The sequence below is a fragment of the Trichomycterus rosablanca genome, chromosome 9 (assembly GCF_030014385.1).
Source record: "Trichomycterus rosablanca isolate fTriRos1 chromosome 9, fTriRos1.hap1, whole genome shotgun sequence".
NCBI classification, from domain to species: domain Eukaryota; kingdom Metazoa; phylum Chordata; class Actinopteri; order Siluriformes; family Trichomycteridae; genus Trichomycterus; species Trichomycterus rosablanca.
The window spans coordinates 15,870,078-15,887,971 of record NC_085996.1 but is presented as its reverse complement, the minus strand read 5'-3'; the positions used below and the strand labels follow the sequence as shown (position 1 = coordinate 15,887,971).

General features: G+C 42.3%; 1 protein-coding gene across 1 annotated transcript in view; it reads left to right on the top strand.

The window, feature by feature from the left end:
* The window catches only part of arhgap39 (Rho GTPase activating protein 39), a 75,504-nt gene that overhangs the window by 45,951 nt on the left and 11,659 nt on the right, over positions 1 to 17,894 (top strand). Inside the window, exons 3-6 of the mRNA XM_063001179.1 lie at positions 8,518 to 9,709; positions 11,673 to 11,837; positions 15,194 to 15,593; positions 17,055 to 17,128. Coding sequence (XP_062857249.1) covers positions 8,518 to 9,709; positions 11,673 to 11,837; positions 15,194 to 15,593; positions 17,055 to 17,128 — 1,831 coding nt within the window. The remainder of the gene's footprint in view (positions 1 to 8,517; positions 9,710 to 11,672; positions 11,838 to 15,193; positions 15,594 to 17,054; positions 17,129 to 17,894) is intronic.

Below are 17,894 nucleotides of genomic sequence, written 5' to 3'. Positions count from 1 at the left end.
ATATTTAGTTAAGGCCAAAAGTCTGGGACTACTGATGAAAATGCATCAAATTACATATGTTTTACGTTCATTCAAATCATTTAATTCGCATAACAATGTAAGTGAAAATTGAATTAAACTCCCGTGTTCGAGGCTCGGTGTTGCCACCGGTCGGCTGGGCGCCATCTGGCAGGCATGATTGGCAGTGCCTGCAGCAGATACAAATTGGCCACCATATCTGCAGGGTGGGGACCGGACTATATGTGGGTGGGTGGGTCTTCATGCGCTGTGTAAGGACCCTGATTGGCAGAAGAGACGCCCGTGCAGGAAGCACGGACGAGAAGAGCTCTCCTTGGATGCAAATCTGGGGTCTGTCAGCAGCGGAAGACAAATTGGATGCACTAAATCGAAAGAAAAAATGGGGAGAAAATAAATTTAAAAAATTTGAATTAAATTCCTCAGTTTTTGGCACTACAAAAAGTAAATAAGCACATTTGTAAAATTGACCATGTCAGTCCTTTTATGCAATATTAACTTGATTCTTATCCTTTCCAATGAAACAAATCAGATGACTTGATGAGCATGTGGATTGATTTATTCATTAGAGCTGGTTTACAGTAATTAATTTCCAGCAAATGTTCACATATACACAGATCAGGCATAACCTTATAACCACCTTCCTAATATTGTGTTGGTCCCCCTTTTGCTGCCAAAACAGCCCTGACACGTCGAGGCATGGACTCCACTAGACCCCTGAAGCACCAAGATGTCAGCAGCAGATTCTTTAACTCCTGTAAGTTGTGAGGTGGGGCCTCCATGCACATCCCACAGATGCTCCACTGGATTGAGATCTGGGGAATTCAGAGGCCAAGTCAACACCTCAAACCCATTGTTGTGCTCCTCAAACCGTTCCTGAACCATTTTTGCTTTGTGGCAGGGCGCATTATCCTGCTGAAAGAGGCCACAGCCATCAGGGAATACCGTTGCCATAAAGGGTGTATATGGTCTGCAACAATGCTTAGGTAGGTGGTACGTGTCAAAATAACATCCACATGGATGGCAGGACCCAAGGTTTCCCAGCAAACATTGCCCAAAGCATCACACTGCCTCCAACAGCAGTTTGCCTTCTTCCCATAGTGCATCCTGGTGCCATGTGTTCCCCAGATAAGTGACGCACCCAGCCATCCATGTGATGTAAAAGAAAATGTGATTTATCAGACCAGGCTCCATTGCTCCGTGGTCCAGTTCCGATGATCACGTGCCCATTGTTGTCAGTGGACAGGGGTCAACTGACTGGTCTGCAGCTATATGCAACAAACTGCAATGCACTGTGTATTCTGACACCTTTCTATCAGAACCAGCATTAACTTCTCCAGCAATCTGAGCTACAGGAGCTCGTCTGTTGGATCGGACCACACGGGCCAGCCTTCGCTCCCCACGTGCATCAATGAGCCTTGGCCGCCCATGACCCTGTCGCTGGTTTACCACTGTTCCTTCCTTGGACCGCTTTTGATAGATACTGACCACTGCAGACCAGGAACACCCCACAAGAGCTGCAGTTTTGGAGATGCTCTGACCCAGTCGTCTAGCCATCACAATTTGGCCCTTGTCAAACTCGCTCTAATCCTTACGCTCGTCCATTTTCCTGCTTCTAACACAATAAACTTGGAGGACAAAATGTTCACTTGCTGCCTAATATATCCCACCCACTAACGGGTGCCGTGATGAAGAGATAATCAGTGTTATTCACTTCACCTGTCAGTGGTCATAATGTTACGTCTGGTCGGTGTTTAAACAATAAATATGAACACCTCAAATACAAACACATTCGAGAATTCATGTAAATGGACAAAATCCAACTTTTCACTTAATTGTTATGCCAATATGATTGATTGTAATGAAAAACATTTTTAGTAGTGGCCTCAGACATTTGGCCCACACTGTGTAAGCATTATGTTTTCTCTTCTGTAAAACAGTTCTCAGACATACAAAATTGTCCATTGATGTTCTATGTGGTCAAGATCTGTCCCTGACCACCTTCACATGTGGTTTGTGGGATTCGTTCGGTGCGAGTGGTGCATTTACACCTGGCTTTTCATGCAGTGATGTGAAGTCCGATCCAATCACCAAAACACATTAATGCAATGTATAAACATGGCCATAGAGATCAACCCAAATAAAACTTAATTGTTGAAGCAAAAGAATGAACCTACCCATGAAATACCTCATGAAAACTGAAATGTACTCTGTTTACTAAAATTCTGATTACATACAAACGCTGCAGTGTCTTTAACACAGACCTTTTTTATTATATAAGTACATCCATAGGAAGCCTACTCGCACTCCTACGAACACAAGAGGAAAGGATTACATTTGATAAAAAAGACTGTAGATGTTAGACGTAGCTTAAGCAATAGAATTTAAATAAATGTGTCGAGTTCAAAATGTGCTTTTTATTGTATTTGTAAACTCAAGATCTGCAATTCACTTGATGAAATCCAAATTCAAATCTCTAACACTATAATAGTTTCAGCACTTCAGAGGCAGAAGGAAGGCCACAGATTCTGTGTGACACTAGACTGAGTGGAAGAAAGAATGTGTAAATTGATTTGCAGCTCAGATATCCATGAATAATTTATGACCAGAGAGAAACATTGTTCACTTTGTGCTGGGCTTATTTCTTGAGAAAAAGGATAGGCAGTCCAAAAAGGAAAGAAAAAGAGGGATGAGTTGATCAACTGGGTTTTAACCAGGTTCCTAAGGGAAACACATAGACATACGTTCTTAGAGACTGACACAATCTTGGCTATATCAGCAGTTCTGGTCACAGGGAGTTCTCAGGCTGCTGCTTAGGCTAAGTGCTAAATTGATTTCACACTACTGTCTTGGTGCTGCTCTCTAAGGCTAAGCGCCAAGGATCTGTCCTACATACTTGGTAGCTTGTTAAACTAAACCTTGGTTAGCTACTTACATTTTTATTGTATGTATAAAAGATGTATAAAAATCCGCCAAATGATATGCACTATACACTGACCAGCCATAACATTAAAACCACCTCCTTGTTTCTACACACACTGTCCATGTTATTAGCTCTACTTACCATATAGAGGCACTTTATGGACCACTACAGAGCAGGTATAATTTGGGTGGTGGATCATTCTCGGCACTGCAGTAACACTGACATGGTGGTGGTGTGTTAGTGTGTGTTGTGCTGGTATGAGTGGTTCAGACAGCAGCGCTGCTGGAGTTTTCAAACACCTCACTGTCACTGCTGGACTGAGAATAGTCCACCAACCAAAAATATCCAGCCAACAGCACTCCGTGGGCAGCATCCTGTGACCACTGATGGAGGTCTAGAAGATGACCAACTCAAACAGCAGCAATAGATGAGCAATCGTGGACAGTAAGTGGACACGGTATTTAAAAACTCCAGCAGCGCTGCTGTGTCTGATCCACTCATACCAGCACAACACACACTAACACCATGTCCACCACCATGTCAGTGTCACTGCAGTGCTGAGAATGATCCACCACCTAAATAATACCTGCTTTGTAGTGGTCCTGTGGGCATCCTGAACATTGAAGAACAGGGTGAAAGCAGGTTAAAAAAATATGTAGACTACAGTCAGTAATTGTAGAACTACAAAGTGCTCCTATATGGTAAGTGGAGCTGATAAAATGGACAGTGAGAGTAGAAACAAGGAGGTGGTTTTAATGTTATGGCTGATCAGTGTATGATGAAATTAGGTGGACATGCTTTATTAAGTTTGGGTGTTTCAGTCACATTTACTAACAGGTGTATAAAATACATGATATTAAATATATCATATGCCTTTACCTTTGTGGCAACAGTTTAGGAAAGGCCTTTTCTGTTTCAGCATGACTAAACCTGTACAGTTTTGACTTCAACCCCATAAAACACCAAACATCCAACACCAGAGCCTGATATCACAAATGCTTTCTTGGCTAAATATCAACAAATTCCCACAGACACAGGCTATTATGACAACAGCCATGTGTGCACACCAGAAACTGGTGAAAGTACATATTCAATTAATAAATGTTAAATAACAGTTTTTCCCTGTTTTGGCATGACTGTGCCCTTGTCCACTAAGCGAGGTCCATAGAGGAATGATTTGACAAGTTTGGCATGGAGAAACTTCCGTGGCTTACACAGAGCCCTCAGCTTAACCACAGAAAATCTTTGGGATTAACAGAAATATAGATTGCAAACCAAGCCCTGTTATACAACAACCTTGATAATGCTGTTTGATTGAATGGGCATAAACTCTTAAAGGCACACAACAAAATCCCATGGAAAGCCTTCCTAGAGAAATGGAAGGAGATATAACTGCAAAGGAGCAACCATCTTCATATGATTGGCCAAATTCTTGAAATGAACAAAATCATGCTTATTAGTTTTTTTTAACATTTTAGTTAAAAAGGACATAATTGGCCGCTCAGGTGGCGCAGCGGTAAAAACACACGCTGGAACCAGCCTGCCTACTGGCTGAGGCTGAGAATCCACATGAACAATGATTGGCCTGTTGTTTAGATGGGCGGGACTAAGCCGGATGGGGTCTCTCTCTCCTAAGGGTGCTCTTAGGGTGTGTCTCTCAGTACACATCGCTAGGCTGCACTGCACTCGTCAAAGTGTAGGTGATAAGATGCATACGGCATGCTGCCCACGTGTCGAAGGGGGCGTGGGCTAGCTTCGTTCTCCTCAATCAGAGCAGAGATCGGCATTGGTGGAGAGGAAGTATGATGCAATCGGGCAATTGAACGCGCTAAAAAAAAAGGGAGAAAAAGGGGAGAATTTATATTTATATATACAGTATATATACAGTGTATCACAAAAGTGAGTACACCCCTCACATTTCTGCAGATATTTAAGTATATCTTTTCATGGGACAACACTGACAAAATGACACTTTGACACAATGAAAAGTAGTCTGTGTGCAGCTTATATAACAGTGTAAATTTATTCTTCCCTCAAAATAACTCAATATACAGCCATTAATGTCTAAACCACCGGCAACAAAAGTGAGTACACCCCTAAGAGACTACACCCCTAAATGTCCAAATTGAGCACTGATTGTCATTTTCCCTCCAAAATGTCATGTGATTTGTTAGTGTTACTAGGTCTCAGGTGTGCATAGGGAGCAGGTGTGTTCAATTTAGTAGTACAGCTCTCACACTCTCTCATACTGGTCACTGAAAGTTCCAACATGGCACCTCATAGCAAAGAACTCTCTGAGGATCTTAAAAGACGAATTGTTGCGCTACATGAAGATGGCCAAGGCTACAAGAAGATTGCCAACACCCTGAAACTGAGCTGCAGCACAGTGGCCAAGATCATCCAGCGTTTTAAAAGAGCAGGGTCCACTCAGAACAGACCTCGCGTTGGTCGTCCAAAGAAGCTGAGTGCACGTGCTCAGCGTCACATCCAACTGCTGTCTTTGAAAGATAGGCGCAGGAGTGCTGTCAGCATTGCTGCAGAGATTGAAAAGGTGGGGGGTCAGCCTGTCAGTGCTCAGACCATACGCCGCACACTACATCAAATTGGTCTGCATGGCTGTCACCCCAGAAGGAAGCCTCTTCTGAAGTCTCTACACAAGAAAGCCCGCAAACAGTTTGCTGAAGACATGTCAACAAAGGACATGGATTACTGGAACCATGTCCTATGGTCTGATGAGACCAAGATTAATTTGTTTGGTTCAGATGGTCTCAAGCATGTGTGGCGGCAATCAGGTGAGGAGTACAAAGATAAGTGTGTCATGCCTACAGTCAAGCATGGTGGTGGGAATGCCATGGTCTGGGGCTGCATGAGTGCAGCAGGTGTTGGGGAGTTACATTTCATTGAGGGACACATGAACTCCAATATGTACTGTGAAATACTGAAGCAGAGCATGATCCCCTCCCTCCGGAAACTGGGTCGCAGGGCAGTGTTCCAGCATGATAATGACCCCAAACACACCTCTAAGACGACCACTGCTTTATTGAAGAGGCTGAGGGTAAAGGTGATGGACTGGCCAAGCATGTCTCCAGACCTAAACCCAATAGAACATCTTTGGGGCATCCTCAAGCGGAAGGTGGAGGAGCGCAAAGTCTCGAATATCCGCCAGCTCCGTGATGTCGTCATGGAGGAGTGGAAAAGCATTCCAGTGGCAACCTGTGAAGCTCTGGTAAACTCCATGCCCAGGAGAGTTAAGGCAGTTCTGGGAAATAATGGTGGCCACACAAAATATTGACACTTCAGGAACTTTCACTAAGGGGTGTACTCACTTTTGTTGCCGGTGGTTTAGACATTAATGGCTGTATATTGAGTTATTTTGAGGGAAGAATACATTTACACTGTTATATAAGCTGCACACAGACTACTTTTCATTGTGTCAAAGTGTCATTTTGTCTGTGTTGTCCCATGAAAAGATATACTTAAATATCTGCAGAAATGTGAGGGGTGTACTCACTTTTGTGATACACTGTATATATATAAAAGAACATAATTGCTAATCTCCCATAGTTGTCAGCAAATACATTTGTTTAAATTTAAATTTGTTTACAATTGTGTGTTATTTTATATGGTGCTGTTTTTGTGATGTGTTATATTTTATTTAATATTACAAATTTAATTTCTACTTCATGCACACATAGTTGCAGCCATAACAGCCTCCACTCTTCTCCTGGAGTGTGTCTGTGGGAGTTTGTGTGTATGTCAACAGAGCATTTGTGAGGTGCTGAACCAGAAGGCCAGGCTCGCAAGACATTCCCGTTTATTTCAAAGGTGTTCAGTGGGGAGAAAAACTTGTTGTAGCTTGGATGTTTTTCTTGTGTTTTAATCAATTTTGGAGGGATGCCCAGTGCTTGGTAATGTCCTTGTTGTTCCATATTTAATCCATTTGTTGATGACCGTCTTCACTGTGTTCTATGGTATATATAATGTTTTGGAAATGTTTTTGTACTCTTCTCCTGACGGGTACCTGGAACAGTGAGATCCCTTTGATGCTTTGTAAGCTCTGTGCAGAGCAGACCATGGCTTTTGCTGTAAGATGCAACAAAGTAAATGTCAAAGTAGATCTTACTAGAACAGTTGAACTTTATATATGGTTAATCATTGTCACTTTAATTGAAGGCAGGCACTGATTTAATATGCGTTTAAATGTAATTGGTTTATTCTAAACACAGCCACATCCCCTATTATAAGAGGGCGTGTACACTTTTACAACCGCATTATTTTTTTGTCCCCTTTGCAATCATTTTAGTTTGTTTTTCAATTAAATTGCACAAATTATAGGTCACATTAAACATGATAAATAAATCTTAAATGTCTTATATTGGTCTGATGTTTTACATCACAAAACCTGGCATTTTAACAGGGGTGTGTAGACATTTTTCCACTGTACTTTGTGCATAGGGCGGCATGGTGGCTCAGTGGGTAACACTGTCGCCTCACAGCAAGAAGGTCCTGAGTTCGATCCCCAAGTGGGGGCAGTCCAGGTACTTTCTGTGTTGAGTTTGCATGTTCTTCCCGTGTCTGCGTGGGTTTCCTCCGGGAGCTCCGGTTTCCTCCCACAGACCAAAAACATGCAAGTTGGGTGAGTTGGAGATGCAAAATTGTCCATGACTGTGTTTGACATTAAACTTGTGAACTGATGAATCTTGTATAATGAGTAATTACCTGTTCTGTCATGAATGTAACCAAAGTGTGTAAAACATGATCTTAAAATCCTAATAAATAGCCGCTCAGGTGGCGCAGCGTTAAAACACACGCTGTTCACCAGAGCTGAGATCTCGAATACATCGTATCGAATCTCGGCTCTGCCTTGCCGGCTGAGGCTGAGTGGCTACATGAACAACGATTGGCCTGTTGTTCAGATAAGGGGCGGGACTAAGCCGGATGGGGACTCTCTCTCAGACTAGTGCGAGTACGACCTTTGCTGGCTGGTCGGTGGTGCCTGCACGGAGATGGGGAAGGAGTGCGGTAGGGGATGTGGCCCTCCGTGCACAGCGCTGTACCCCACTGCACTCGTCAAGTGTAGGTAATAAGATGTTCGATTGCTGTGCACGTTTCGGAGGGGGTGTGTAGCAGCCTCGTCCTCCCCAATCAGGAGCAGGGACCAGCATTAGTGAGAGGATGATTGACGGGTAGAAATTGGATGCGCTAAAGTGGGAGAAAAAGGGGTAAAATAAAAAATAAAAAAACCTATTAAATGAATACTTTGTGCACAAGGGCACACTTGTTGTGTGCAGCTGAAACTGTTGCCACAAAGTTGGAAGCATATAGTATTGGTATACAGGTATACACTTGTTAGCAATAGGTGTGACTAAAGCACCTAAACTTAGTGATCCGGAGAGGTGTCCTAAGTACTTTTGGCTTAACAGCGTATGTTGCTATCTTTGAATGCAGCTCATAGTTAACAACATAGTAACTCTTGATTAGGGCAACTTAAAAGGTTTAAAACATGATGTGGCATAATTTAACTTTTGACTAAATGACAACTTCATGAAAATGTCCTTACGTTACTTCTTGTTTGTCAGTTTCAGATGGGGAACTGGTAGTAAAGACAGGATGTTGATTAAAGTTACTGACAGGGAGCCCAGCTTCCTACAGCAGGGAAATGGTTATTCTGGATCCTCACCACGTTCGAGACGCTCATCAAGTAACACCCCTTCTGAAGCAGAAAACCCTTCACATACTTTAACCGACCGCCGCCAAACACAGTCTCCCTTTCTGAAGAGAGCAGAGGTCGGAGGAACTCAGCGGCGTTGCTCTGGTGACTCACAGCCCCCTTCACCACGTTATGCTTATGAACCTCCACTCTATGAGGAGCCTCCCTCAGAGTACCAGTCCCCACCTATTTATGAAGAACCGCCTAGTGATGTGCATTGCGATCAAGGCCTTTATAGCTCAGACAGGTCACCAGCACGTAAGCCTGGCCTTTACCATTCTCCCAAACAAAACCCATCCCCTTATGGTCAGTTGGTGTTGACCAGACAAAGAGGCTCCACCCCTGAGAAGATCTCCAACCCAGGAGAACGTGACTACAGCCTGAGTGGGCGGGACTATAGTTCTGCAGGGCGGGACTACAGCTCCAGTGGAAGGGACTACAGCTCCAGTGGAAGGGACTACAGCTCTAGTGGAAGAGACTACAGCTCTGGTGGGCGGGATTATAGTTCTGGTGGGCGTGAGTACAGTGCAGCAGGACGGGAGTACGTAAAGCAGCTTGTGTATGTGGAACAGTCTGGATCTTCCCCTAGGTTCCGGACAACAGAACGATTTTTAAGCTATGGAAAGACCGGGCAGGGTGGCGTATCCATGTGTTATGGTGGCTCTTTTACACTACAACACACTCATGATGGTGGTGGCGGCAATCGCAAGCGGAAAAATCGCAAACCCTCTTTACCCGGCGGGGAGGGGGAGGGCATTGGAGTAGGAGCTATGCTCACTCAAGCACGGCTTGCCTGGGAAGCCCAGCAGCTCATACAACAGCGAGGTGGTGGGTCTGGAGGTGGTGCCAAAGATGGCTATGAGAGTGATGGGGCAATGCCCCTGCCACTTCCAGGCCCAGTGGTGCGGGCGTATAGCGAGGATGAAGCTTTGGCCCAGCAGGATGGCCACTGGAAACGGGCTACACTGGACAGACTTGCATTTCCACAGACACTGCTAGAGAAGAGTTTGTCTGTGCAGACCAACTTGGCATCACCGGAACCTTACCTGCACCCCTCCCAGGTACTAAGCATGCATAAACTTGCACGCAGAAATGTAAGTGGCTTTGGATAAGTGTCTGCTAAATGCCTTAAATGTATGTATTGTTTATTTTAACATTTGCAGCAGCCATTATTGTATAGACCAAATACCTTACCTTTCTTTAGTAGTAACATCACACTAATATTGGTAGGACCTCTATTTGCGCTCAGAGCAGCCTTATTTTTGTGGCATGAGGTTTAAAAGGTGTAAGAAACACTTTTTTGAGTTGATTGGTCTATGTTATTGATAATCTGTTCAGGTTTGTCAGCTGAACAGATATTGCTATTAATTCCCAGTCCTACCGCCTCCCAAAAATGCTCTGTTGGATTTAGATCTGGGGACTGAACTTATTGCCATGTTCATAGAACCAATTTGACATTTGACATGGCGCATTATCATGCTGGAAGTAGACAATATAAGACATGGTCAGCAAGAATACTTATATATACTTATATATACTTATAAGATATACCGTTGCAGCTAAATTATATCTGATTAATATTAAGCTAGCAATGTGTGCCAGGAAAAATTTTTCTTACATCCTTACACCACTGCCCCCAACCTGATCATTTGACATAGGGCAGGTTGGGTCTGTGGAGCAGTAGAAATTGAGATTCAGGTGACCAGGCTTGTCTAGTCTTATTGAGTCTGTGCTAACTGTAGCTTTAGATTTCTGTTCTTGATATATAACAGTTTAATCTGATATGTGATCTTCTCCTATAGCAGTGCATCTGTTTTTAAGTCTGACGCAATGTGCATTTCAAAACCTTCTGATTACCATGGTTGTAAAAGGTTATTGTATTCTTTCTGTCTGCTCAAACCAGTCTGGCAATTCTCCTCTGACCACTCTTATTAAGACATTTCCGCTTTCAGAAATGCTGTTCATTGGATGATATTAGTTTCTCACATCACTGATCTTTAGAGTGTAATCACTAAAGCCTACTGATTATAAAAAATTAGAGAAAACTTGCAAACCAGTCCATCTGGCTCCAACAACTTTGACAGTCAAAGTCGCTTATATCTAAATTGTTCTCTATTCTGATTGATGTGATTATTAATTAAAGCTCTTGACCTGTGTTTTTATGATTTTTGGCATTGCCCTGCTGTCACGTGACTGACTTATTGTATAACTTCAGGATTGGAAGGATGTACAAACATTCATAATAATGTGTTAAGTGTAAAGTGTCTATGTCTAAAGTACATAAATCCACACTTTTATTTGTGTGCCATAATCTTTCTGCTTACAAAACATCAAGTAATACCAGCATGACTTGCCATTGCTCACAAAACTAGACCTATAAAACTTGGCCCTTACTTCAACCCTGATAAGCACCTTTGTGTTTACTTAAAACATTGATTGTGTTCCTGGTCTTGATGTTTCCTGTCCAACACAACAATAGATGCCTGTCCTTATACTTTGTCCATAGAGTGTAGCATAATGACCTCAAGGTGTGTTGAAATGATTCAGTGCATTTGTGGATTTCCTTTAACAGTACTTTAACAGTTATGATCAGATCATTTAAATTTGCATCTGCATTAAAAGTCCTGTTACAAACCATCAGTGAGTAACTCTTGATGCTCATCAGTGAGTAAATCTTGTAAAACTAATATAAACGTCTGTCTTGTGCAACACTGGTCAGTGGTGCTTTTATTTCTGTATTGTTTCACACTTTCCCAGACATTTCACTAATATTGTATTTTATGCAACTGACATTTTATATCTTTTTTTTTTGTTCACACAAACACTATTATTAATTACTCACAATTTTTACTAGGATTGTTACTATCTGTTTTTTTATCAGTCTGCTAATTTATTTACAGTTAATTTTCTTTGTAAAAAGATATTCAGAAGCGGTCCTTCTGTTCTCACCTCTCTCTCTTACACAATCCATTACCTCATTCACTTCACAGCTAAACAGGAAACTGTGTTCTTTCTCTCCTTCAGTCAGAAGATCTTGGAGCGTGCTCACAGTTTGAGGCGAGCCGGAATGCCCGGAACATGATGCCCAGTGCTAGCTGTGGAGTGTTTCCGGAATTCTCTCTGCGAAAGCCTTCCTCTGAGACAGACATTGAGAATTGGGCATCCAAGCACTTCAGTAAACACACACAGGTACATATTGCATTAGACACAGATTGGTACTTAGCTCAGCCACCATTGTATAGACAAGCAACTACTTGACATGTTTCTTATAATTGACAATATTATATACAGTGTATCACAAAAGTGAGTACACCCCTCACATTTCTGCAAATATTTCATTATATCTTTTCATGGGACAACACTATAGACATGAAACTTGGATATAACTTAGAGTAGTCAGTGTACAGCTTGTATAGCAGTGTAGATTTACTGTCTTCTGAAAATAACTCAACACACAGCCATTAATGTTTAAATAGCTGGCAACATAAGTGAGTACACCCCACAGTGAACATGTCCAAATTGTGCCCAAATGTGTCGTCGTCCCTCCCTGGTGTCATGTGTCAAGGTCCCAGGTGTAAATGGAGAGCAGGGCTGTTAAATTTGGTGTTTTGGGTACAATTCTCTCATACTGGCCACTGGATATTCAACATGGCACCTCATGGCAAAGAACTCTCTGAGGATGTGAGAAATAGAATTGTTGCTCTCCACAAAGATGGCCTGGGCTATAAGAAGATTGCTAACACCCTGAAACTGAGCTACAGCATGGTGGCCAAGGTCATACAGCGGTTTTCCAGGACAGGTTCCACTCTGAACAGGCTTCGCCAGGGTCGACCAAAGAAGTTGAGTCCACGTGTTCGGCGTCATATCCAGAGGTTGGCTTTAAAAAATAGACACATGAGTGCTGCCAGCATTGCTGCAGAGGTTGAAGATGTGGGAGGTCAGCCTGTCAGTGCTCAGGCCATACGCCGCACACTGCATCAACTCGGTCTGCATGGTCGTCATCCCAGAAGGAAGCTGACGCACAAGAAAGCCCGCAAACAGTTTGCTGAAGACAAGCAGTCCAAGAACATGGATTACTGGAATTCCCTGTGGTCTGACGAGACCAAGATAAACTTGTTTGGCTCAGATAGTGTCCAGCATGTGTGGCGGCGCCCTGGTGAGAAGTACCAAGACAACTGTATCTTGCCTACAGTCAAGCATGGTGGTGGTAGCATCATGGTCTTGGGCTGCATGAGTGTTGCTGGCACTGGGGAGCTGCGGTTCATTGAGGGAAACATGAATTCCAACATGTACTGTGACATTCTGAAACAGAGCATGATCCCCTCCCTTCGAAAACTTTTCCAACAGGATAACGACCCCAAACACAACCTCCAAGATGACAACTGCCTTGCTGAGGAAGCTGAAGGTAAAGGTGATGGACTAAACCCAATTGAGCACGTGTGGCGCATCCTCAAGTGGAAGGTGGAGGAGTTCAAGGTGTCTAACATCCACCAGCTCCGTGATGTCATCATGGAGGAGTGGAAGAGGATTCCAGTAGCAACCTGTGCAGCTCTGGTGAATTCCATGCCCAGGAGGGTTAAGGCAGTGCTGGATAATAATGGTGGTCACACAAAATATTGACACTTTGGGCACAATTTGGACATGTTCACTGTGGGGTGTACTCACTTATGTTGCCAGCTATTTAGACATTAATGGCTGTGTGTTGAGTTATTTTCAGAAGACAGTAAATCTACACTGCTATACAAGTTGTACACTGACTACTCTAAGTTATATCCAAGTTTTATTTCTATAGTGTTGTCCCATGAAAAGATATAATAAAATATTTGCAGAAATGTGAGGGGTGTACTCACTTTTGTGATACACTGTATATATATCACAGTCAGCATCTACAGTAGTATTAATCATGGGCAAAAGTAGGCAGCATTTTGGGAAGATATTAAAGGAGCAGTTTAGAAATGCTGTCGGTGAAAAAAATGTCATCATAATAAAATATTATTAAGTATGTAATGTATCACATAGGATGCATAATGCATTGTTTAATGCACGGTGGCTCAGTGGGTAGCACTGTCGCCTCACAGCAAGAAGATCCTGGGTTCGATCCCCAGGTGGGGCAGTCCGGGTCCTTTCTGTGTGGAGTTTGCATGTTCTCCCCGTGTCCGCGTGGATTTCCTCCGGGAGCTCCAGTTTCCTCCCACAGTCCAAAGACATGCAAGTGAGGTGAATTGGAGACACTAAATTGTCCATGAGTGTGGACCTTGTGAACTGATGAACCTTGTGTATCGAGTAACTACCGTTCCTGTCATGAATGTAACCAGAGTGTAAAACATGCTAAAATGCTAATAAACAATTATTTAATGCACAAGTAGTGCACCTGATGAAGTAATATTGAGCAATTTGGTATTAATTCTGAAGCTATTAATTAAAACAAACTAAAACAAAAACCCGCCAAGACCCAAACTTGTCTCTGCCATGCCACTGGCCTGGTCGAGTGCTTTACAGACACAGATGTTCATGTTTGAGGGAGAGAAGGTTCTATTGGGTATCACCTCGTTGCAGCTGCAACAGTGACTTCTAACGTCTGGTCAAGGCACCGAGTAGTAAAGGAATACTAGGAGTAAAGCATGTTCCTCCATGCATTTTATTGCTGTATCAACCGATATTAATTCAACAGTGATTTGTAAATCCACATTCTCTGCTTTATTTTTACAGCATGTTATGTTATAGTGGTAAACTTGTCATAGCCCATTTTTGTTACCAATTTTTGTTATTCAAATAAAATTTGATTAACAATTTATAATAAACATGGAAGAAGAGCTGTTTTGCTGATAACATGTAAGCCAGCACTATCAGATTTGAGATGCAACTCCATAATGTTGATGGTTACGTTATCCATAAAGACAGCATAACAGGCCCACCTGTTTTGGAGATCAGCAGTGGGCTAAGATTACATAATTGTGCCCATCTTCCCTGTCACTCATGGCTGTGGCAGTCTCTGCAAATGTTGTAGTGCCTGCAACTGATCACATATAATGCACTGCAGCTGGGAGTGCCTTTAATTACCATTTCTATTTCTCTTGGGCTTTTGCTTACTGGCTCATTCTGTAATAAGGCAGGACACTCTACTTCACTACTGAGGCAGCAGGTATAGCCCTATAGTAGAAAACAATAAGACAAGAAATACCAGCCTTGCAAGTGTGTCACAGGGGCATGCACACTATACAATGCTCTAGCAAGCAAAAGGATCAAGATCAATGGTATTTAAAGCCTCTTAATGTGCAGCACATCAATGCTGATGAGACATCTGTGCCTCCATGCCCCCACCAGCCAATAGTGGCAGGACAGATGGACATGATTCTGTAATCTGAGCCCACTGTCAATCTACACATTACACTTAAAAATGCTGTACATAATTTATACAATTATAATACTTCTTTCTGTCCCTGATGGATGGCACAGGTGCCCCACATGCCACTGAACACATCTGTAGCATATGTGAAAATTCAGTGTAATCTTAGCCTTCTCACCCATCCATTTTTATGCATCAGGGTCTTTTCAGGAGGAAGGTATCCATAGCGAACATGCTGTCCTGGAGCAGTGAGCCCATCAAGAAGCCCATGATTCACACCATGGACCGCACAGTCAAGCGGGAAGCAGTGGAGATCTTCAAGCTCATCCAAACATACATGGGCGACAGAAGGGGCAAAGGTGATCCTCTGGCTGTGGCTCTGGAGATTTCAGTGCGTGGCTGGAGCAACCAGGGTCTCCGTGATGAGCTCTACATTCAGCTGTGCCGACAGACCACAGAGAACTTTCGCTATGACAGCCTGCAGAGGGGCTGGGAGCTCATGGCTATCTGTCTGGCATTTTTTCCGCCCACGCCCCGCTTCCACAACTACCTGGAAGGCTACATCTACAGACACATAGACCCACTTAACGACACTAAAGGTAGAACGGGATACATCATGTGCTCATTTGTTACAAATGCTTTGTTATTCACATGTGTGTTACTTCTGGTTGCATTAGAACAACCCAAAAGAGCTAAGAAAACCAAGTCAATCATTCCACACAGAACTCCAGAAATGGACTGTAAAAAACTATTGCCATCCTCAATTTCATATTTGGTAGCACATCCTTTGGAAACAATAACTGAAACAAAAACTGCAAACAAAAGAAATAAACATGTGACTACCTAATCATTTGTAATTCCATTAATTTTCTGGGAGAAGTGATGTGTTTTCTTTGCAGGCACTAGTATTTTCGATGCCAGTTCTTTGGCCATGACTGTACATTTAATTAGTGAACAACCTAATATACACCGATCAGGCATAACATTATGATTACCTTCCTAATATTGTGCCAAAACAGCCCTGACCCGTCGAGGCATGGACTCCACTAGACCCCTGAAGGTGTGCTGTGGTATCTGGCACCAAGATGTTAGCAGCAGATTCTTTAACTCCTGTAAGTTGCGAGTGCATCCTGTTCCCATAGTGCATCAACGAGCCTTGGCCGCCCATGACCCTGATGCCGGTTTACCACTGTTGCTTCCTTGGACCACTTTTGATAGATACTGACCACTGCAGACCAGGAACACCCCACAAGAGCTGCAGTTTTGGAGTTGCTCTGACCCAGTCATCTAGCCATCACAATTTGGCCCTTGTCAAACTCGCTCAAATCCTTACGCTTGCCAATTTTTCCTGCTTCTAACACATCAACTTGGATGATAAAATGTTCACTTGCTGCTTAATATATCCCACCCACTAACGGGTGCCGTGATGAAGAGATAATCAGTGTTATTCACTTTATCTGTCAGTGGTCATAATGTTATGCGTGGTTGGTGTAGATGCATTAGACTTATAAAATCAGTTATACTTGTGCTTAAAGAAACAGTTTGCATACATGCAAAAAGTACAAATTCAAAGCAAAAAATCTGGTGATATTAAAGGTGCAGCTCACTACATATTGTATTTAATTGGTCATATACTGCATGTAAAAAGGTAACAAGATTAGTAGTCGTGTATTTTAATTATTTAGTTCTGTATTTTGCAGTTTAGGACACCGTATATTCTATCTTGTTCAAACATGCTTAATTATTAACAGAAGCAAAACTGTCTTGGTCACATGCTGGCTACAAATGTATGTGCAAAAAGGTCAAAAGTAACTTTTCCTAATAATCTTATCTCACACCCACTAAAGCACGCATCCATTTTCTAAAGGGTTTGTCCAATTAAAGCATAAACCATGTTTTACGATAGCAAGCCCCAGAAAAAAAAAAAAAAACAGTGGGGGGAGTATGCTTCCAGCAGTTAATCAACAGCTGGCAACTGTAAACAATTGAGTTAACCTAGAGCATTATTATTTAAATAACAATATGCTGACAAACATTTCTGTGTATGTGTGTAATTGCAGGAGTGGCCATCAGCAGCTATGCGAAGTACTGCTATCGTAAATTACAGAAAGCTGCTTTGACCGGAGCGAAAAAGGTTGGTGCCTTAAGTAGTTCTTGTTTATCATGGACTGTTTATTTAACAGTTGGGACCTTTTTAAAATGCAATTAAAAAAGAATATAATTTGTTAATTTTCTTGAATCTTTTTTGAACTGACAAAAGATTTCCAATGTTCTTATTGATCAACTTAACTGCAATACACTCCAAAAATGTTGGGATAGAATCATGTTTACCCCTTGTGTTCCATCCACCTTTTCGATTAATGAGACTTTTTAATGGCTTGGAAACTGAGGAGACTAATAGTTGCTGTTTTGCAAGTGAAAATTGTCCTTTTCAAAATGAATAACAGTTTTGGGGGTGTCCATACTACCTATTAGCTTCATCATATCAACATAACAATATGGTTTCTTGTATTATGTACATCCCAGTACACTGGCTGCATATACAGTCAAGCTGGAAAGTCTGCACACCCCTTTCACCTTCTCCACGTTTTATTACATTACAGAATCATCCTATAATAGAGTGAGTTATCTTTTTTGTCACAGAATTCTACACAAAATAGCCCATTGTGGCAAAGTGAAAGCAGGTTTTTAGACATCTGTGCTAATGTATTAAAAATCAATATGTAAAATATCATATGTACACAAGTTTACACACCCTTTGATATGACACCCAAAAGTGAGCTGAGGTGCATTTTGTTTTCACTGATACTGCTTGAGATGTTTCTACAATTTAATTGGAGTCCGCCTGTGGTAAATTCAACTGATTGGATATGATTGGTGATTGCCAACACCTGTCTATA